This window comes from Rhinoderma darwinii, chromosome 5 (genome assembly GCF_050947455.1).
Source record: "Rhinoderma darwinii isolate aRhiDar2 chromosome 5, aRhiDar2.hap1, whole genome shotgun sequence".
NCBI classification, from domain to species: Eukaryota; Metazoa; Chordata; class Amphibia; order Anura; family Rhinodermatidae; genus Rhinoderma; species Rhinoderma darwinii.
In genome coordinates this window covers 124332870-124354798 of record NC_134691.1, presented here as the reverse complement: position 1 = coordinate 124354798, position 21929 = coordinate 124332870, and the positions used below count along the sequence as shown (strand labels likewise).

The 21929-nt window shown below is 39.8% G+C and overlaps 1 protein-coding gene across 1 annotated transcript in view; it reads left to right on the top strand.

Moving 5' to 3' along the window:
* RTTN (rotatin) overlaps positions 1-21929 on the top strand; it is a 246053-nt gene that overhangs the window by 158755 nt on the left and 65369 nt on the right. The window contains exons 32-35 of the mRNA XM_075826473.1: positions 4206-4364; positions 9260-9337; positions 16290-16476; positions 17462-17544. Of these exons, the coding sequence (XP_075682588.1) occupies positions 4206-4364; positions 9260-9337; positions 16290-16476; positions 17462-17544 (507 nt within the window). The remainder of the gene's footprint in view (positions 1-4205; positions 4365-9259; positions 9338-16289; positions 16477-17461; positions 17545-21929) is intronic.

Below are 21929 nucleotides of genomic sequence, written 5' to 3'. Positions count from 1 at the left end.
TGTCCGGAAACGTACGGGGTAGCCGCACAAAAAAACGACTGCATTAAGTCTAGAGACCCTGTCCTTTGTACAAATGTGTTCCCTACAGCAGTCTTATAAAAATATATGGAGCATTTGCCCTGAAAAAGTCACCCCACTCACCCTTTAACCCCTTCGCGCTCTACGACGTACTATTCCATCGTGCTGAGCACATCGTTAGCGATCAGTGACGGAATAGTACGTCCTGGGGAAAATGCATCGCCATCTTTCCCCGGCGTTTCATCGAGCTGTGATGCCTGCTGTTTCCGACAGCAGGCTATCACATCTCAGTGTGTCGGGACCAATTGTAGTAATCCCGCTTCCGCGATCGCTGCTATTGGTTAGTCAGTGACGACCGGCCCATAGCAGCGATCGCATTCATAATTTCCTGGTCTGACCTCAGATCCGGCCGCACCTGCTCTCTGTTGGAGTTAGTTAGTGGTAGAGAGCGGTTGTGAAGAGTCAGTCAGAGCAGATTTAGAATAATAACAAAAATATCAGGGTTTTTTTGCTTTTACCAACTTTTATCCACTGCCCACTCCTGTCATTGTGTTCTTCTTGTGTTCCCCTTCTTACCCACGTTTTTGGTCAGTGATCTCTATCACTGACCACTTTTGAGTCTTCAGGGCCACATTTCTTGGTCCCTGTGGATTATTTTTCTTTTTTTTTTTCTTTATACAATATAATGAAAACTATTTATTTATTTTTTTAAAGTTTCGTTTAACAGCTAGTTAGTTTAGTATTAGGGTTATTTAGTGTCAGGGAACCGTCAAAAAGCGTAGTTAGGTATAGCGTCAGTGAATTTAGCGTCAGGAATGAGTCACCGTAGTTAGGTTTAGCGTTAGGGATCCATCACTGTAGAGTTCACATAAAATAAGTTGTTAGTGTCAGGGAAACGTTCGGTATAGCCTCAGGGAATTTAGTGTCACTGTAGTTAGGTTTAGCGTCAGGGAATCGTTGCCGTAGTTTGGTTTAGTGTCAGGGAAGGTTCACATAAAATCTAGTTAGGTTTAGTGTTAGGAACCCTCGCCCTAGTTGGCTTTAGTGTCAGGGAAGTCTACTAGTTCTATAAAAACAAAATTAAAAAATATATATATATAAAAAAAAGTTTAGATACTTAGTTATCTGCAGCATCTCAGCTAGTATTAGGGTTTGTTCGTGTCAGGAAATCGTTTGATATAGCGTCAGGGAATTTAGTGTCAGAAATCCGTCACTGTAGTTAGGTTTAGCGTCAGGGGAGCTTGGAATAAACTAGTTCGGTTCAGTGTCAGGGAATAGTCTCCGTAGTTTGGTTTAGTGTCCGGGAAGTTCACATAAAATCTAGTTAGGTTTCGTTTTCGAGACCCTTGCCCTAGTTAGGTTTAGTGTCAGGTAAGTCCACCCGTTCTATAGAAAGAATTTTTTTTAGCAGTCTATTGCTTCTAGTTGGGGAAGTATACTTTTATATTGTTCTTGTCATACTTTCTAATTTTTTATTTTTTTACTGTATACACAATACACGTGTCTAAGATGTCCCAAAGGTAATTTTTTGCCGAAGAGTCCTATACGTTTCTTGCCTCTGACAGAGACTCGTCGGATGGCGAGACCATTTTATTTGTCAACCTCCTCATCCAGTGATGAAAAGGAGAGACCCCCTAGGAGATGCCCCAGGACCACCACTACAGTTGAAACCCCTGAGAGAAGTGACCCCATTTGGACCACCACACCAGACAATTATGAGCCCCAAATCCCTGAGTACATGGGCAGCCCAGGGATAAAATTTAATACAGCAGGGCTCAGTGAGATGGAATTTTTCAAGATCTTTTTCGCGGATGAATTTATAGAGCTTATGGTGTCCCAGACAAATTTATATGCCAAACCGTATATAACAGAGAACCCCACATAATTTTATGCCCAATCCCACAGGTGGGCTCCTGTAGACGCAGCAAAGTTGGGCAAGTTCTGGGGACTGCACTTGAACATGGGGCCTCTGAAAAAGCAATCCATTAGGACCTACTGAAGTACAGACCTCTTATACCACTCCCCGATGTACCGCATGGTCATGTCCAGGATGCGTTATGAGGCAATACTTTGCTTCTTACATTATGCTGATAATGAGCAGTGCCCACCCCGAGATGACCCCAGTTTTGACCGTTTGTATAAACTGAGACCCCTATTAGACCATTTCAGGGCCCGGTTTGCCCAAGCATACACCCCCGAGAAGTGTATTTCTGTGGATGAGTCCCTGGTACGTTTTAAAGGGAGGCTTCAATTCCGCCAGTACCTGCCTAGTAAGAGGGCAAGGTATGGCGTGAAAATGTATAAGCTGTGCGAGAGTGCATCAGGGTATACTTACAAATTTAGAGTATATGAAGGGAAGGACACCAGTATTCAGCCCCCAGAATGCCCCCCCCCCCCTTACTGGAAGTTAATGCAAAAATTGTGTGGGATTTGGTGCACCCACTGCTGGACCAGGGTTACCACCTCTACCTGGTTAATTTTTATACCAGCGTCCCACTCTTCAAGTGCCTCGCTTCCAGAAGTACTGTGGCATGCGGCACTGCTAGAAAAAAATCTGAGAAGCCTCCCTGAGACTCTGCTTGGGCAAACACTCAGAAGGGGTGAGAGCAGGGCACAATCTAGCAACAACATATTGTGTGTCAAGGACAAAAGAGATGTCCTTGTATTGACAATACATGGCCACACCAGTACCCATGTGCCTGTACGAGGTACCAGTACAGAGACCCCCAATCCATACTGCATCCTGGACTACAATAGGTACATGGGAGGGGTGGACTTGTCATATCAAGTCCTGAAGCTCTACAGCGCCATGCGGAAATCGAGGGTGCGGTATAAGAAGCTGGTCGTGCACATCATACAGATGCCATTGTACAATGCGCACGTGCTACATCGATGTGCAGGCCAGTGGGGAACTCTCCTGGAGTTTCAAGAGGTGGTTATCATGAACCTAATCCTTAGGGACCAGGAAGGGGGGGGGGGCACCCGGTACCTCTGGAAGCGAGGCCACATGCATAGTATCAGGGCAACATTTGGCAAGAAGGGAAAAAGTCAAGAAGTGCAGATTCTGCTCAAAGAGGGGGATAAGGAAGGACACAATATACCAATGTGACACGTGTCCCGAAAAACCAGGGCTCTATATGAAAGTGTTTTTAAAATGTATCATACATCCTTTGATTTTTAATTTACCCCAGTTTTACTTACCCTGATGCACTCCGCACAGCTTATCCCCCTCATCTTTCCCTTCTGAGCCCTGCTGTGTGCCCAGGCAGCTGATAACAGCCACATGTAGGGTATTGCCGTACCCGGGAGAACCCACATCACAGTTTATGGGGTGTATGTCTCCGGTGGCACATGCTGGGCACAATATATCGGACACTGAATTGGCATATATGTATAGAAAATTGCAAATCTCAATCTGCACCATCTGCTGCGCGTTATCTTTTTACACAATATCTGTGGGGTCAAAATGCTCACTACACCTCTAGATGAATGTCTTAAGGAGTGTAGTTTTTAAAATGGGGTCACTTCTCGGGGGTTTCAATTGTTCTGGTACCTCTGGGGCTCTGCAAATGTGACATGGCACCCGAAAACCAATCCAGCAAAACCTGGACTCCATGGGCTAATACTCCATGGGGTATTACCACACTCAGGACAAATTGGGCAAAAAAATTGGGTATTTTATTCCTTGTGAAAATAAGAAATTTTCTATATATTATTGGAAAAAATTAAACATTTTTTAAGTTCTGTGAAAAAACTGTGGGGTCTAAAAGGTCATAACACCCATAAATGAATTCCTTTAGGGGTGTAGTTTCCAAAATGGGGTCACTTTTGGGGAATTTGATGACCTTCATTTAACTTTATTAAAGAGCACACAGCTATAGTTTTGGAAACACTGCATTAGGATGCGAAAATTGTTAGTCAATGAAAATGCGTTCAGTTTCCTGAAACCCATCTTATTTGGTACTTTTAGCAAAGTAATATATATAGTAGTTTATATTTTGTATGTTTGTTTTTGTAACTGCATTTTCGTTTTACAAATCGTGATAATAATAATAGGTGAAAACAGTATCTTTAAATATGTGAATAAATATAAATAGCCCTATTTTTATATCTAAAATTTTTTTTGTATAAAATCAGTTATAAGATACATTTTTTTTACATTTTTCTATTTTTTAAACTATTTGTAGGTGAGGTTTGCAAGCCTAGCTATTGGGTCAGCACTGACATCCATTAAAGAAGGCTGTGTTATCTTGTCTGACAGCTGTCAGAACATTTCTGGAGGCTTATGGGGAACAGTTCTAAGTATCTTTGTCGACCAGTATGAATGCAGCATGGTGCGCAGAGAGGTGAGTCATTCTGTTGCCTAGCTAGGATTTGATTTTATAAAGAACAACTTCATCGCATCAATTTTTTATGTTTACCAGGACAGAAATACAAAGCAGCTTTGAAACTAATATATGGGAAGTAGTAATGTTGGGAATGTTCAGTTGATATTGATCGGTTACTATTAGAGCTGTCCATACATCAGAGGTGCTGGAGACAAATGAGAGTAATTTACATAATCCAGAAAGAAGCCCATTAGCAGGTTTTAATCAGTGTTTACGGTGGAATCTTCAAAATATTCTAGATTTATTACTTGAGATCAAACCCTACCTCAGACTAGTGGATGAGCCATGAATGTTGTCTGTATAAAGCCCGACTATGAAAAAAGGGGTCATGCGCTTTGGACAATTCCTTTTTGCTAGAAAGCTCTCCTGATAAGCTAATTGCTGAGCATCCCGCAATTGTTTAAGGCATACCTCCAGTTATAAATAACTAAGCATAAATCAACAGTACAAGTGAGTATAAGAAACTTTTGTAATATATGTTTTTCAAGAAAAAAAGCTTCTTATCAGACTCTCTTCGTCATCACCCCATTTTCTTAACTCTACTCAGAATTCACTCTTGGAATCCATATTTAGTGAAGCAGAGAGGATATGGTTTCTAAGCTCCACTGAGAGATTAGGTTACAGCTGCCAATAGAAGTCTATGGAGAGGGGAGGGGAGGGGAGAGCAGGAGGAAGCGAGCAGCTGCAGATTGGGGACGTGCACACAGACACTCCAGCTTTTGGTACGTTTTTTTACTTTCTCACCCCATTGCTGGATTCACAGTTAGACTGCTGCTTACTGCTGGATAAAGGATATTTTCTGTATGCTGTGTTCGCTATTATTCTGCTTCTGCCTTCCCTATCCATAGACTTCTATGGGCAGCTGTAGCCTGATCTCTCAGTGAAGTAGTAAATCTGTCTCCTCTCTGTTCTAGAGATTGTATGAGTGACTTCCGAGTAAGCGCACAGGGGGGAGTCTGCACTCTGGCAAATAAATGAGAACCTTGTACTGGGTGCCTCCATCTATTAACTCTGTATTCTCTAATAAAGCATTTTAAGCATTAGTTTTCAAAATCAGACATCCCTTTAAACTAGTTTGTGATGGAAGAGGATAGGCTAACATTGGAGAAAATGTTTACTACAGTACTCCTTTATGTTAATTTCCTCGCTGTATAGGGGGACTGGCCTATATCAGTAATATGTAAAGCCTGTAATTCCACAATTTAAATGTAGCCGTTAGTATTTTTCATCTTTTTACAAGTTGCTATTGTATAATTGGATTCAGTCATACAGCTGTATTTTCTATAAATGTTTTGCATACAATGTGCAAAAAATAACAAACACCATTCTAATATGGCATTCTTTTTAGGTTATGTTCACACGCACAATTAAAAATGGCTGAAAATTACAGCGCTTTTTTCAAGTGAAAACAGCCTCTAATTTTCAGCCATTTTTGAAGCAGAAAACAAGATTTGAGGCTTTATTTTGGGACTTTTTGGAGCTGTTGTTTAATTGACCCTATGAAAAACAGCTCCAAAAACTGCTCAAGAAGTGACATGCTTGAAGGATCCTCTCCGCACTGCATCAGCAACTGTCAGCGGCTACTACCTCCCCTCACACCGTCACCTGCCCTCCAAAGAGTAGTTCAGGTGCCCAAGATTCCCAGGAAACGAAAATCGGCGTCCAACCCGGCAAAGCTAATGGATTTTTATTTCCCTCATGATCGGTGGGCAGACCAAGTTGGTGCCTATGACTGCTCTCAAGCGGGATCTTTAACATCAGACCCGGGCTCTCCCGAAGACCTGTTACAGCACCTCCGCCCCGGTGTTATCACCATACGCACTAGCGGACACTCAAAGCTCTCCTTCAGAACAGCTTGTGTCTCCACACCCCGTGCTGCCAGATCTTCGAGGTCGCCATTTTGAGGAACGCTCACGAGGCCCTCTACCTTCTTCACCGCTGTTTACTGAGTCCAGGAGCCCAGCTAAACCAAAAAAAAAAAAAAACACCTGCACACTGCCCAGCACTTGCTGGAGCAGGTAGGAGAACAAATAAGGGATGACTGTCTACCTTCTGTGCAGAATGACATGTTTGATTCTATCCCGTCAACATCTTATCCTGTCACAGGACATACTCTTTAAACTATGCTACAAGCTTTCCAACACTGTCTTCACTCAGGATTCGCTCAATTACTTAAACCTATGTCTGCAGCTGTTAATGCCATAGAAGACCAGGTACAATATGCAGAATTCAAAGTGCCTTTGCTTCATCTCACAACAGACTTATTGACGGTCATTATGACCTAGAATCAGACCTGTCTCAAATGAAAGCAAAAATTGTCGATATGGAAGACATATCTCGCCGAGGCAACGTTAAATTTCGGGGTATCCCTGAAGAAGTAGCAGCTAAAGATTTGACTCCTTACATTTAGCCATTCATCAAAACTCTTCTTCCTAAATGTTCACCCAGAGATCAGATAATAGACAGAGTTCATAGGTTCCCAAGACCAAAACACTTAGCAGATGATGTCTTCGCTTGCTTACATTTTTACCACATTAAGGAGCTCTTCATGGCGGCGTCAAGACAAAAGAAAGTATTACCCGCTCAGTATAACGTGATCACTGTCTATGCAGACCTATCCCCCACCACTTTGCAGTTCCGGAGACAACTCTATCCATTACTACTGCACTCAGAGATAACAAGATTCTTTTATAAATGGGGATTTCCGGTCCGTTTGCTGATCAACAAGAATAATTCTATGCATATAATTGGATCCTTGGAAGATGGGATTTTGTTGCTAAAACAATGGGACATAACGATCATCCCCTCAAATCCTATCCTCAGGGCTTCTCCGCAACCTTTCAGAGATGAATGGCAGTCAGCCAAAACCCTCACCCGTCCACATCGCTGAGGTAACTTGTATGGAACATGCAGTGTTGTGCTTGATACCTGAAAGTCTGGTTTACTTTTCTAAGTCCTGTCCACTCAAAACATGGAAAACAGAATTGGGTCGTTCTTTAGAAGACAAAACTTGGATGGCTTCCTTTAAACTTCTACATGCTTCTCTTCCGTGTATTCAACATGTAGAAGCAGCCATTAAAACATCTTTGTGATGGGACTTTACTTCGGACTGTCTACACAGGATGTTCCCTGAATCTTCACCTATATGCTGGAGTGGTTGCGGCCACATAGGCACTCTTTACCATATCTTATGGATATGTCCTAAATTAGATGTATACTGGACCCAAGTGTTTGACCTTCTATCGCAAACTCTTCAATGTCAACTTCCACAAACGCCCCAATTTGCATTGCTCTTTATAGACCTGGGCAAAATACCTGTTAAAACACGGTGTCTGGCTTGCAAAATTCTTGTAATGGCAAAACCAGTTCTAACTCGACACTGGAAAGAGGTTGATACTCCTCCGCTGAAAGAACTAATATCCCTAATTAATACCACATATGCATATGAAAGACTCTTAGCTTTAGGCAATTCCTCGTTCCACAAATTCATTAGTATATGGAATTCCTGGTCTCTCTGTGTTTATCATAAAAGCTGCTATTGATTTGTTTTGTCTTTCCATATTACCATGTATACTATAAAGCTGTGTATAAATGATATCTTGCAGAAGTCCAACTAATCTCAAGTTCTCGCCGATTTCTGCCCAAGTTATTGTTTTTTCGTTCTCTACTGTTTTTTATTTGTTGTACTTACTATTCCAATCGTGCCAGTCACGGCTTTCTTCTTTGAATGAGATGCTTTCTTTAACGCAATTGTACTTCATATGTACAAAACCGGTTTTCCCATTGATTACAATAGGAAGATGTTTATCGGCGTTTCACTGGCCTTTTTTCAAGGCGTATTTTGAGGCGTTTACACCCCGAAATATGCCTGGAAACTCTGTGTGAACATACCCTTACTCTGAACATTTTGACCTGTCCGAGTAAGCACTGAAATATATTCAACTAGATTGATGGAAGCAGTATTATTTTCAATCTCCTTCCCTTTGACTGTAAAATCACTGAACAGGCTATACTTGCTCACAAGGGCAGGTACACACACCACTTCCCAGCAAGACGCAGATAAACTACAATACTACATAGAGGGAGATTGCACAGGTGCAATATACTGATGAACAGACACTCTAAGGCTATGTTCACACGGGGTCTTTTGCCGAGTTTATTGACGCGGAAACCGCGTCGCAAAACTCGGCAGAAACGGCCCGAGAACGCCTCCCATTGATTTCAATGGGAGGCGTCGGCGTCTTTTTCCCGCGAGCAGTAAAACTGCCTCGCGGGAAAAAGAAGCGACATGCCCTATCTTCGGGCGCTTCCGCGTCCGACCTCCCATTGACTTCAATGGGAGGCAGGAGAAAGCGTGTTTTATGCCCGCGGCGCTCAATGGCCGCGGGCGAAAAACGGCGCGATAATTGCTATTCACACGGAGTGTTTTGGGGGAGGAATATCTGCCTCAAAATTCCGTTTGGAGCTTTGAGGCAGATATTCCTCCCCCAAAATACTCCGTGTGAACATAGCCTAACGCTTACTGTTGATGAGGGGGGTGGCTGCTTGGTGTTATCATTGTACACAGATATAGCTTTTAGAAGTGTGTCAGTCACATGGTTACATGTAGTGCACCGTTCTTGCATACAGCCTATTCGTTACCCGCATACTATTAGACCAGGCCGGCTGCCCAGCAGCTTCCAAATGTACCACACAATATACTGATACACTATTCTCCCCCAGCACTACAAGGCCTGACTGCATCCTGAAAAGATATCCATGATAAACGATAAATATCCATGATATTGTTGACTGTACTTGCAAGCAATTTCATCTAGATGGCAGTATTGAGATTTTTTTTTTTTTTGTTTCAGACTGCATTTATTCTGCAAAACATGCTTGTTATCAAAATGTCAGAAAACACAGAAGATTCTAAGGAGTCAACTTTTCAGGTTTGTAGCATTTTATGTACATAATGCAGTAAAAACAAAACATAGTATCTACTTTACTAACCAAATAATAATAATAATTTCTAACATCAATTTACAATATGGTATTCTATGTAATTATGCTCATTCACATTTTTCATTGCCTCATGTTAACTAGCATTCTAACTTCTCCTCTGCTCTAATAGCGGAAAAAGTCATTAACTGTACACCTAGAGAAAAGCTATAACAACTTACAAAACTACAGGCAACTGGCATCCTGCAGCTTAGAAAGATCCAGAAAAGTAATAAGCTCTTTAGCTCTGGCTTTCATGCACATGTAGGATTAAGGAAATCAACAAAAAAGGATTTCGTTTTTATCCTAATGGATTTTAAAATAACTAACCTCTTCATTACTAGTGGTTATTTCTGTCCTTAAAGGGTTTTTCCCATAATCAATATTTATGACCAATCCACAGGATAGCTGTTAAATATTTGATCGGTGGAGGTCCCACCACTGGGACCCCCACCGATCACGAGAACGGGCTTACCTGGGAGCCCCATAGGAATGGAGTGGTAGTTTGCGTGCTCGGCCACCGCTTCATTCAATTCTAAGGGTCTGCCGAAGATAGCGCTCGGCAGCCCCATAGATATCGAGCTATGGTTGACCATGCACACTACAGATCCATTCCTATGGGGCTCCCAAGAACGGCACAGTAAACCCGTTCCGGTGATCGTGGGGGTCCCAGCAGTCGGACCTCCACCGATCAGATATTTATTACTTATCCTGTGGATAGGTGATAAATAATGATTATGGGAAACCCCCTTTAAGGGGTTTCTGTAATTGGGGTGAGGCTAGTAGGAGACTTAATAGGAGCAGCAGCAGTGTCTGTTTTTGTCATTCTGCAGCAGCTCCCTCACCTCTCCATAAACATCTTTGGGCAGCAGCTGTAACCTGATCGATCAGTGAGGCTGATAATCAATCTTCATCACTGCCTCACTAAATTCACTGGTAAAGTGCGTTTTCAGAGTCCGTGTACAGTGCATAATGCAGAGGTGGGGGCAGAAGGGCCTGATAAGTGGAGAAAGAAGAATTTTTCAGTAATAAGACATATTCCAACTTTTGTCATCTAGTCTTGTACTATTAATTTATGTCAAATCAGTAATGCTTTAACCCCTTAACGACGAGTGACGGATATATCCGTCGCAAGCAGTTGTTCCCGCATAGCGACGGATATATCCGTCGCTCTGACCGTGTGGGTACTGTCCGTGTACCCATGCGATCAGCGGCAGGATCACGGCTGTTATACACATACTGGCTCCTGCCCCAACTGCCGGAATCGAAGTGCGCTCCGATTCCGGTAGTTTAACCCATTGGATGCCGCTGTCAATAGCGACAGCAGCATCTAATGTGTTTGACAGAGGGAAGGAACTCACTCCGTCACCCCATCGGCACCCCCCTGGGTTTCCTTGGCAGCCGGGGACCTAACAAAGGCCCCCCAGGTCTGCCTTCAGCAACTGCCTATTAGGCCATGCCTCTGGCATCTCAGTTTTACACTGACAGGCAATGATGCTTTATATAAGCGATCAGCAGATTGCATGGTAAAGTCCCCTAGTGGGAAAAAAAAAAAGTAAAACCAGTTAAATAAAGATTATGGGGAAAAAAAAATCAAATAAAACCACTTTTTTTCCCCAAAAAGTTGTTTTATTCAGTAAAAGTGTAAAAAATAAATAAAATAACACATATATGGCATTGCCGCGATCGTAACGACACAAACAAAGTTAAAACCTTAATTAAACCACCAGGCAAATGGCGCCCAAAAAACAATGGCAATATTCCTTTTTTTCTCCTATTCCCATCATAAAAAATAAAATAAAAGTTAATCAATAAGTCCCATGTACCCCAAAATACTACCAATGAAAACTACACCTTGTCCCGCAAAAAAACGGGCCCACATATAACTACATTGACAGAAAAATAAAAAAGTTACGTCTCTTGGAATGCAGTGATGCAAAAACAAACAAGTTATTTTTTTTATTTTTTTTTTAAAGGGTTTTTATTTTGCAAACGTAGGAAAACCTAAAACTGTTACATATTTGGTAGCTCCGTAATCGTGCCGACCCATCGGATAAAGGTAACATGTTACTTATGCCGCATAGTGAACGGCGTAAATTTATAACGTGAAAAACGATGCTGGAATAGCTGTTTATTTTCAATTCTTTTTTAAAATAAAGTTAATAAAAGTTAATCAGTTTATTACATGCACCCAAAAATGGTGCAATTGAAAAATACAACTCGTCCCGCAAAAAACAAGCACTTATAAAGCTATGTCGATGGAATAAAATAAAAGTTACGACTCTTAGACTTCAACAGTGAAAAAACAAAAAATACTCCTTGGTCATTAACACACAAAATGGCCTGGTCAGTAAGAAGTTAATATTTATAATTTAATATTAATGTATAATGTTACGCCATTCACCAATCACCTCAAGTAATGTTACAGATTTATATCTCAGCTTGTTACATTTACAGTGATATCTACTATGTGTGGATTTGTTTTGTAACTGCTATATAAAAAAAGTTATTAAATGTAAAAATATTGCTGCTCTTATTTTTTTAATTAATTTATGTGATTTTTGCTATCCATGATTTTCTATAATAATGTACTTGTACTTAAATACATGTATAAATGCATCAGCCTGTGCACTAATAAAGCAACCTGCATTTGTTACGGCTTTATAAACAGACAGCCATAGGGTCCTTTAATGGATCCTTGTCCTTCTACCTATATAAGGTATGGGTATAGATCAAGTCAGACTTTATCACACCATGACCGTGTCTAACCAATCAGAGCAGTGTAATGGTACGGCACAGGTCCACTGAGGAGTTAAATATTGCATTAGGGGATTTCATAAATGAACGGTTTCATTATCTGATGTTGGAACCTGCTCTTTTACAGGGAATTTGTTTCCCTGCAGGAGCTGTCATTTATGGCATCCTGTATATGTTAAATGCATTGCAGAAACATGATTATGTAAAACTCCGTCGTTATCGTTGCCTTACTCTCACTTCTTCTGAAGGCAGCAATTCCGATAATCATATTTAATTAGTCCTATGTGATATGTCGTCGTTTTGTGACCACATCCAGGTGGGCAGCAATTCACATGACATGTCACTACATAAGTATATACACAGACCTCAATAGGGAGCTGTGCTGGCAGTAAAATGTTAGGCCTTTTTCATTCCCTGGAAAACCCTTTAGGAAAGGTTCACACACAGTTTTGATGCAGTATTTGTGGCAGTTTTTAGTCCGTTTTTTTGAGCCAAACACAGAAGTGAACACAAATGAAAGGAGATACATAAGACTACATTCAGAGTAACGTAGCCAACCTCACATGTGAAAAACTGCTGTTTTCCGCGTCCGTGGTGCACCTGTGCAGGAAGCGTTATCACGCATCCCTCAGACTAGAGTCTATGGAGGGCTGCGTGAAGCACAAAAATAGAGGACATGTCCTATTTTATTACGGACCCGTCACACGCTCCGTTGAAACAATGGTCGTGTGAACGGCCCCTTTGAAGTACATGGGACCACATATACTCTCGTCTGGATGAGCCCATAGTCTTTTCTTTATACCTTTCCTTTTCTTTTAGATTCACTTTTTTGGCTTTGGCTCAAAAAACAGCCAAAAACGGCATCAAAATTAGGTGTGTGATCCTGGCCCTTAAAGTGGTTGTCTCATGACCCCTAATGACCGCATATTGCGAAGATAAGCCATCAACGTCCTAACAGCAGGGATCCTCTTCATTTGCTAGAATAAAGTTCCGACAGTGCCAGGGAAAGCACCATACCAGTTTGTCTGTCACCTATCAACTCTGATTTCCTTTTTTTTGGAGGCTACATAGTTGGCCCATTGTGCCACCAGCAAAAGTGTAACTAACTAACAAAGTTTCTCATGTCACCCTCTAAGTCAACCAAGCAGAATATAATCAATGTTTGCAAATGTACTATCCTCCTTCCCAAATATCTGTGTAGTTGAGTTTCTATTCTATAACAAGTCTATGCAGGATTTTAGTTTTTTTGTATGAAAATAAATTATTCTGTAGCCTAAAAGTGTTTGCATCTCCACAGCCAAACAATAGTCCGCGTGGTTAATAAGGAGCTCCTCTGTCATAGACAATTCTTTTTGTTAAGCTTCAATTACACAGATCTAGTGATTCAGTGTTTGTCTTTTAGCAGTCAAGCACAAAAACTGCTTATGTTGATATTTCTCTTAATAACTATGCAAAGTTCCAGTTTTTTCACTTTCTTGATTTACATTTCCTTGCAATAGAGATCGCTTAGTCTGCATTTGTATACCACGCAAAGTAGAAGAACTTGTGTTATATAATTCTTAATTATATTGCTAACGTTATTTTTGGCAGCACTCCGTAAAGCATAACAGGAATGAATAGGAATTTAAAGCAGGTCCAATATTTTTTTATTGTTGAAATGATCAAATCTGTTCACTATTATAAGACTTCTAGAAGCCTATAGAAATGGTGACAGCCGCAATGAACAGCGTTTTTCATGGAGATTAGTAGAAGTTTGCGATTTACGCTAATGTATAGAGTATGAAAATGAATATACGGTATAAAGTAAAATTCATTCAATCCAGTTTTCCATAATCTAGAGAATCGAATAGTCTGGCTTGTTTTCAGGAAAGGATTTTACAAGGATGTAAGAGCAGAATACTGAGCAGAGATATCTAATTGGGACTTTCCTGTAATATAAAAACAAAGATATAGTTGCAGATTTTATGTTGGCAGTTTTTATTTTAGGCTTTCCTAATGAAGGTTTTGTACCCTTACAAGTGACATACCTATACTTTTTTATGACTGCTCAATATCCCAGAAATTTCATCGTGTGTGCATAATAAATAAATATATATATATATATATATATCTCCCAATATGTTTAAACAACATGTATTTTATTACAATGGTTTGTGAAACACTTAAGTTTCCATTTCAAAAAGATAAATTTTTAAAAGGTTGATAAAAAAAGAAGGGTAGAATTACATGGAAGTTGGCTATGTTATGTTGTCATAAGCTATATGCTCACGTTTTTGAATATTTCATCATGCTTAATACATTTTTACTAAACGTATAATATTTTACTATGTATTATTACATTTTTCACGTTTTTTAAATATACAGAACAATATGTGGGATAAAACTAGAACAAGATCCCATAGTCATGATATGTGACTTTAAAAGTGGTGGTAAGGCCGGTAGAACAACGATCTGCAAAAAACGGATCTGCATTTTCTGGTTTTTTTATCGGGGGGGGGGGTGGAATAATAAGCATTGCAGGAATGTTCACTACAGGGTGTGGTAATGTGAGGGGCTACTTGTTTTCCCGGTGCAGAATGGATGTGGGTTGAGAGGATTTGATTGAAGAAATGACAAAGCTCTGAGGAAAGTGAGCAGAAAGAATCTGTTGCATCTTACTGCATCTAAAAACATTGAATGAAATGTTTTATTTTCTTTACATACATTTCTAGTGTGTCACGTATTACTTGAGTTTTTTAGTTTGTACAAAAGCATTGGATATGATTGAATATGATTTATTAGGGTTCATAAGGGACAGAATTGTATTCACTGGAAATAAACAATGAATGTTCCTACTGAATAACAAGCAGAGATCTTGAAAACCATGAGGAATTAATACAAAAATTATATTGGAAAATTGTAGAACTTTTAATTATATAAAAAATATTGTGAGAGTGCATCCTTTAATCCTGGGAAGTAATTAGAATATACCGTAACATACAGTATTCTAAGTAAAAGTTATGGTGTGATTCCTATTTGGATATAACAAAACACACATATGGGTATGTAAATGGGAAACGGACTAAATAGTCACTACAAAATTACACAGAAATAAGTTTATTTAGAAATGAGCACACTACATAGACATGTTTAAAATCATTTAAAACTGCACATCATGCTTGACAAAAATACAAAGGGGGGGGTTGCCACCTTGATAAGCAACCAAATATATAATACCCCCAAAACCACCTAAAGCCCTCAGCTTGTATAGTTAAAAAGACATAAGAAATGTTGCATCAAACCGTAAACATGGGGACGACATGGATATCAAATAGCCAAATGGTTTGGATGAAGGGGTCTGACTGCCCCACGTGTATCGCCACAAATGTGGCTTCCTCGGGGGTGATTCCGATTTGGACTTATCAACATTTTTTAACTATTTCATTGCATATGTGGTGAGTTGTTGTTTGATTTTTGAATTGCTACGAGATAAAGAGGATCTTATTACCAAGTATGCTTATTCAGTGCTACTATACTTTAGTTACATTGCCACCAGTTGTAGTTGTGCTAACTGCTTTACTAAACTTTTTTAGTCCTGGCAAGCCCTGGTCATAGAGCATTGTTCTTTAGCAGCAAGTTTGGTTCTTTAAATACTTCCCTATTTCAAACCAAGAAAGATATGAGAATCTCAGACCCTCAAACAGCAAGATCAGCAAACCGCGAGTGACTTCAGTCAAAAACCTGGTGAGGAGTAAAAAAGTGGTTGGTGCAACGTCTAAGATTGCTTCAGAGATGAGCAACGTGACCGGCTTGATGTTTGGATGGGTACAAATGCATCTTCCACTTCCTAAACGATGACACTGATAGTATGTATGTAATTACAGATGGAAAATTAGCTGAATGTTATTAGTTCTCTGATTGTTAAAAAATAATTCTGTTTATTAAAAATTGCACGGTCTAGTTGATTTGTGAAAAATGACTGAACAATACTGTCCGGTTCCGTGCGGAAATCCTTCACACTATATAATAAATAACACCGTACTGTATTCAAACAATTGACACATGTAAAAGTGGATCTGTCCGCTTAATGTGCTGCCCTGTGGATAGCTACAGGTCCGTATTGGTGGTCAGTTTTAGTCATGTGTAGCTTTTTTTTTTTTGTCCCAGGGCCCAAGCACACAAGACGAAGAGTCAGGAATGGCTTTAACAGGAAAACCTGCAATTGTAGCCCTTTTTAGAGACTACCACTTCTATGAACATGTGATCCAAATGGCCAAGAACTGCTATCTTGGGCGTTTTACTTTTGACCTGGATAATTCCATGGAGGCATGTGAAACTCTAGAAAATGTTAATTGTAAGTATTCTTAACCTTTATTAAATGATTATTTTCCCTTGGCATTTAAAGGTTGGCAAATGAAGAAAGAATTTAAAGACCTAAACATATAACCTTTAGAAAGCGTGATGTCATGAAAGTGATATCAACTAGACTAAAGGAAGACTAAATGTGATGTTCTATATCATGCACCTGATTGCGATGCTTTTCCAAAGACATTCAGTCTTCACTATTTACGTGTACTCTATTCGGGGGGGGGGAATGTTCACCCAGTTTAAAGAATTTTAAAATCCAGTCAGATTAACCCTCGGATGTCATAGATGCACATGAGAATATGACATTGGTGTAGTCTCTGATCTTGGACCACCGAAGATTTCCAGTGCTTACCTCCTGCAGTGCCATGTTCTGGAAATTCTAGGCAGTTCAATATCAAAGTTTTCCCTGTGTGTGATCTTCTCGCATGCATTCATTACATATCACAAGATTAGGCTCTGTTTACATAATTTTTTCCTTGTACGTTCAGCATACACGCGAGGGAAATCTCCCGGCACATTCAGCAAACATATAGCCTCAGCTGCATATATTGCCTATTGACAAAAACGTATGCAGTACATTACTTTGTAGAATCTCTATATATCCGATTATATATCTCTACATAGCCGATTATACTGTACAATAGAGTAAAAATGGGACATTATTTTGGCATATGTCCGCTCCATTATAGTCTATGTATACAGTAAATTTCCTGACCTTACTTTGATGCTTGAAGAAGGTATTAAAACAAGACACACACACCTCCTACTGAGTCTATACCTACCATTCACCCAGAACCTCTCCTCTTTTTTTTTTTCCCCTCTTACAATCTTGTTATGCTTATTTCTTATTTGTTGTTGAATTGATTGATAGTACAAAACCTAAAAAACATGAGCCCTGAGGTGGTATCATTGATTTTGTATTTGTATCGTCTTAGTATTTCAGTATTATACCTATATGATCTAAATTTCAGGCTCTGAAGATTCGCTTTATGTTTGGAATAGTGCTACCAATGTTTCCAGCACATCTGGTTCAGAATCGACACTAAGCACAATAGTAAGTAACCTTTACTGACTCGTGTACACATATATTTGTGTGTGTATGTATGTATGTATATATATATATATAATTAATTATTATTATTATTATTCTATATATATATTTTTTATTTTTTATTTTATTTGACTGGTCTGTCTAGATGACTAATGGTAAACCATCTCGTCCTGTACAATTAATATCTAGTTCTAGTTCTATTTTCACACTTCTATATATTTCTGTTTCTCTATTGGTCAAGTGTAGCTCTAAATCTATTCACTTGATATCAAATTGTAGACTTTGTTTAGTGGTCAAATGACTGAGCTTTATTCAAATTCTAGAACTTTATATTTATATAAGGAAATTATTTTAATGTCCTCTCCCTATTTAGAGTTCCTACCTAAACCTGTTTTAATAGTGAGCTACCGCTCTGCTTTATTTTGTTGTATTTTATTACTTTTAAATATTTCATCATATATAAACTAGGAAAGCCAGGGATTACACTTCTTTTTGAGGAGAAGTAGAACTGCATTTTAAACAAGTCCGTGGTTGTCAGTCAGCAGCTTTCTCCAGCCATAACTGCACAGCCCTTATCACAGTGCCAAAGAAGATAAGCAGACACCAGGCTGTGACACAGTGACCGTGCAATCTGTTGTACAACACATAGCGGCCAATGAGGAAAATAAATGATTCAACTCGAGTCATGTCAGTACACGGCCTTTATTTAATGGTTAATTGATCATCTTCAAAGAAATTGTGTGTCCATGTAAATCTATCTCATATCTATCTATCTGAATCATATCTATATCTATCTCATGTCTATCTATCTGAATCATATCTATCTATCTGAATCATATCTATATCTATCTCATATCTATCTATCTGAATCATATCTATATCTATCTCATATCTATCTATCTGAATCATATCTATATCCATCTCATATATATCTATCCATCTGTTTCTAATATAGCTACATTGAAATGTTCTACTGCTTTTTGAATGAACTGCTGTTGGAAGCAGAGGTCACGATGAGGTCTCTGCAGGCAATTTAGAGGATCTGTCACCACTTTATCAATTCCCATCTCCTAACTAATCTAATAGGCGCTTTCCTGCTGATAACTACTGTGTGATTTGTTTTTGTTTTTTAAATGTTTATTATTTGCAAAGTTATGAGCATTTTTCTAAATATGTAAATGAGCCTTTATTAGACAAGTGGGAGGTAACCGCAGCGATTCTCCTGGGGTGGAGCTACCTCACAGCCTCTGACGCTGTCCTATCAGCATGAAGATGCTTCACACAGTGTGAGAGACTGAGGGTAGAGGGAAGGGGGAATCACTTCAAACAGCCATCTAGAACAACGGTACTGGTGGCATATGAAAGAGTAGATTCTAATTTTTCATATGACACCAGGATCTAGCTGTGACACAACCGGAGATATCGCCAGTTGAAAACACAGTCGAGAATGGAAGCTGTATACTATATGATCACACAGTGTTGATGGGTAGGAAGGCGGAGAAGCTGTATGCTGATTGGACAGTGTCATACAGAAAATATAACACCACCCAGAGTGAAAAGAGTCACCTCCTATTTGGCTATTAGAGTTACATTAGCATATATAGAAAAATGCTCATAACTTTGAAAATAAGTTGTTTTTTTTTTTAAAACAAATCACACTAGTTAGCAGCAAAGTGCCTATTAGACTAGTTAGGAGAAAGGGAATTGATAAACTGGTGACAGAGTGCCTTTAACTCTCTCTTTCATACCGGAGCTTTCAGGAACCCTGGTCTGCATGAGTAGACATCACCGCTGAGCTGGTGACGTGTATTGATGCAGCGCCATGGTATCGACACCCGTGCGGCTGTTAGGCAGCTCTGCTATGAGGAGACACTTCCTCCAACATGCTGGCCTACTTGTCTCCATTCTGGGGAGTTAGGGAAGGTGGCGCTGCCCGTGCTGTGTGGCATCAGCTGATCATGTTTTCCTCACTTCCATTAAGGAAAAAGCTTTCGACTGACAGTGGTATGCATCACATGACCCCTGATGACTTTCACATACGGGAAAGCATTGATGATGGAGCAGGCAGGGATATGTGTGGATTGGCCGCAGGTGCAGGGCACTGACATAGAGTTGTATAACTGCTAACATGGGGGATCTCACTACAGCATGTGTTTATGCTCTGCAGTTAGCTTGTAATCCTACAATCACTTGTACTGGTGGTTGGGAATCACCACAACATTGACTTCAGGCTGTGTCAATGCACTTGTTTTGCATATGAATAAGGGAATTCATTGGAAACTTAATGCTGATCTGTCACAGAGCGAGAGGTTATTGTGCGATTCAGCAACTTAAGTTATAGTAATGTTTTCCTGCATAAATATCGAGGTTTAACACCACATAATTTGAATTACCCTAAATTACGTACTCCGCCTTGGCTGGAAATACTCCTCAAAAATGCTAAGAGGAGTATTTTTATTCTCTTTGAAAATATATTTTTTTCTTTTTAATTTATTTGTATTACTTCAATTATATACCATTCAATCAGAAAAAAAGAATACAAAAACAGAGAAATCCATCAACAAAAATCAATATACATATTCCCACCCATAACCCAACCAGCCCCCCCCCCCCCTCCGCCAATTCAGCCAACCAGGAAAATAAAGAGAAGAGGAGGGACATCCCTACAACAAGAACGGAGTCTACCAAATTTTCCATCTTTCCTGAAAGAGAACTGGCTCTTGAAGTTTATCGGTAGCTGCAATCTTATTCATCAGAAGCACCCAAGAGGAGACCATAGGTGGTTTATGATCCTTCCGATTTTATACATTTTTGGAAAATATGTAGTTCGTCCTCTGGTTGGCAGTTGTAACTTATAAGATCTGTTTTTCTCTACATTATTCAGGTTTCCATCACACACATTTATTGTGTGGCTTGTTTTCAAAATAGTTTTTGTTTTCTAGGTGGCATTTTTTACATTGTGTCAATGTGAGGAATCTTGATTAACATCATTTGCAATCATAATTTTTTTTTTTTTGTTAAATCTATGGGGAAAAAAGCCACTAAATACTGGAAAAAAAAACTCCAGTTCAAGCCTAGCTGCGATTTTGTGTAAATTCTACCAAAAAAAAAAAAAAGCACTGTTTTTAGTATGTCTAACTACCCCATTACTCCCTACTGACTTCAAGCTAACATCTGACCGTGGTGTTTTTCCTAAAAACGCTGCCCGCGAAGCCTCTCACATTTCCTTTAACATATCTGTTCACTTTTCTGATGGTAGATGCCATCAGTTGGATTCAATTAGCCTCAATTCAGTCAGGTTTCTATTGATTTTGGTGGAAAGAAAAGCATTTTCTACCCAGTAAAAATAAGGCCAAACGTGACGATCCCATTAACTCCTTCCCACTGCAGCCAGGTTTTTTCGTTGTTCTCTCCACACATTCCAAAACTCATAACACTTTTTACTTTCCATCAACATGCCCTATGAGGGCTTGTTTTTTTTCTGCAGTACGAGTTGTATTTCTTAACAGTACCATTTAGTGTGCCCTATAATGTGCTGAATAGAGCTGTGTGAGGGCTTGTTTTTTCGGGACAAGCTTTATCTTTTATTGGCACCATTTTTACGTACATGTATGACAAATGTTGGGCAGGAGTTAAACTTCATGAGATCCAGTCTTGGACTGGGCTTCTTGGACTCACCAGAGGAAATTAACATGACGGCCCACCCTCCATCTATACAGGACACATGTACGTCCTATCATTGCACACACAGGACATATCAATAAGGTCAAATATGTTGTTTGTGAATTAGCCAAAGAGATAGACCCTAGTAGCCAGGGATTGGCTCCAAAGTTCTCTACAAATGGGGTTGTCTTGTGCTCAACGCTTTGTGCCTGTTATTCTATCGGAGCCTGAACCTACTGGAGGATCCTCTGGCACTCTGGTGGGCCAGTCCGACCCTGATGGGATCGATCATGCTTCCCATTCTACCTGTTAAAACCTGATCTGTCAAATGGAAGCCGCGACACAGATGTAAACGAAGCCTTATAAATTTATGAACTACTAACACTAGAAGAAACCGAGCGATATGTGCCCATTGTACACATACACACAGGTATGCCACACAGTGGAAAGTGACTGTCTCTATGATTTGTGTGTAGAATGCAAAAACTCTGGACCCTCAATTGCTTGTTCCGAAAATATGCAGTGTTGCCATATTACAGCTAATTAATACATGTTTGCCAAGTGGAGGATGGCAAGACACAGATTCATGTGATCAGAGGATGGCACACAGAAGTGAAGGCAGATTTACCTTCCAGTTCTTCCCGTTTCTAACTGGAGATTGGAAAATGAAATACTGTGAAGTTTAGTCCTCTGACATAAATAGATTTTCTATGTTACCTGTGTGG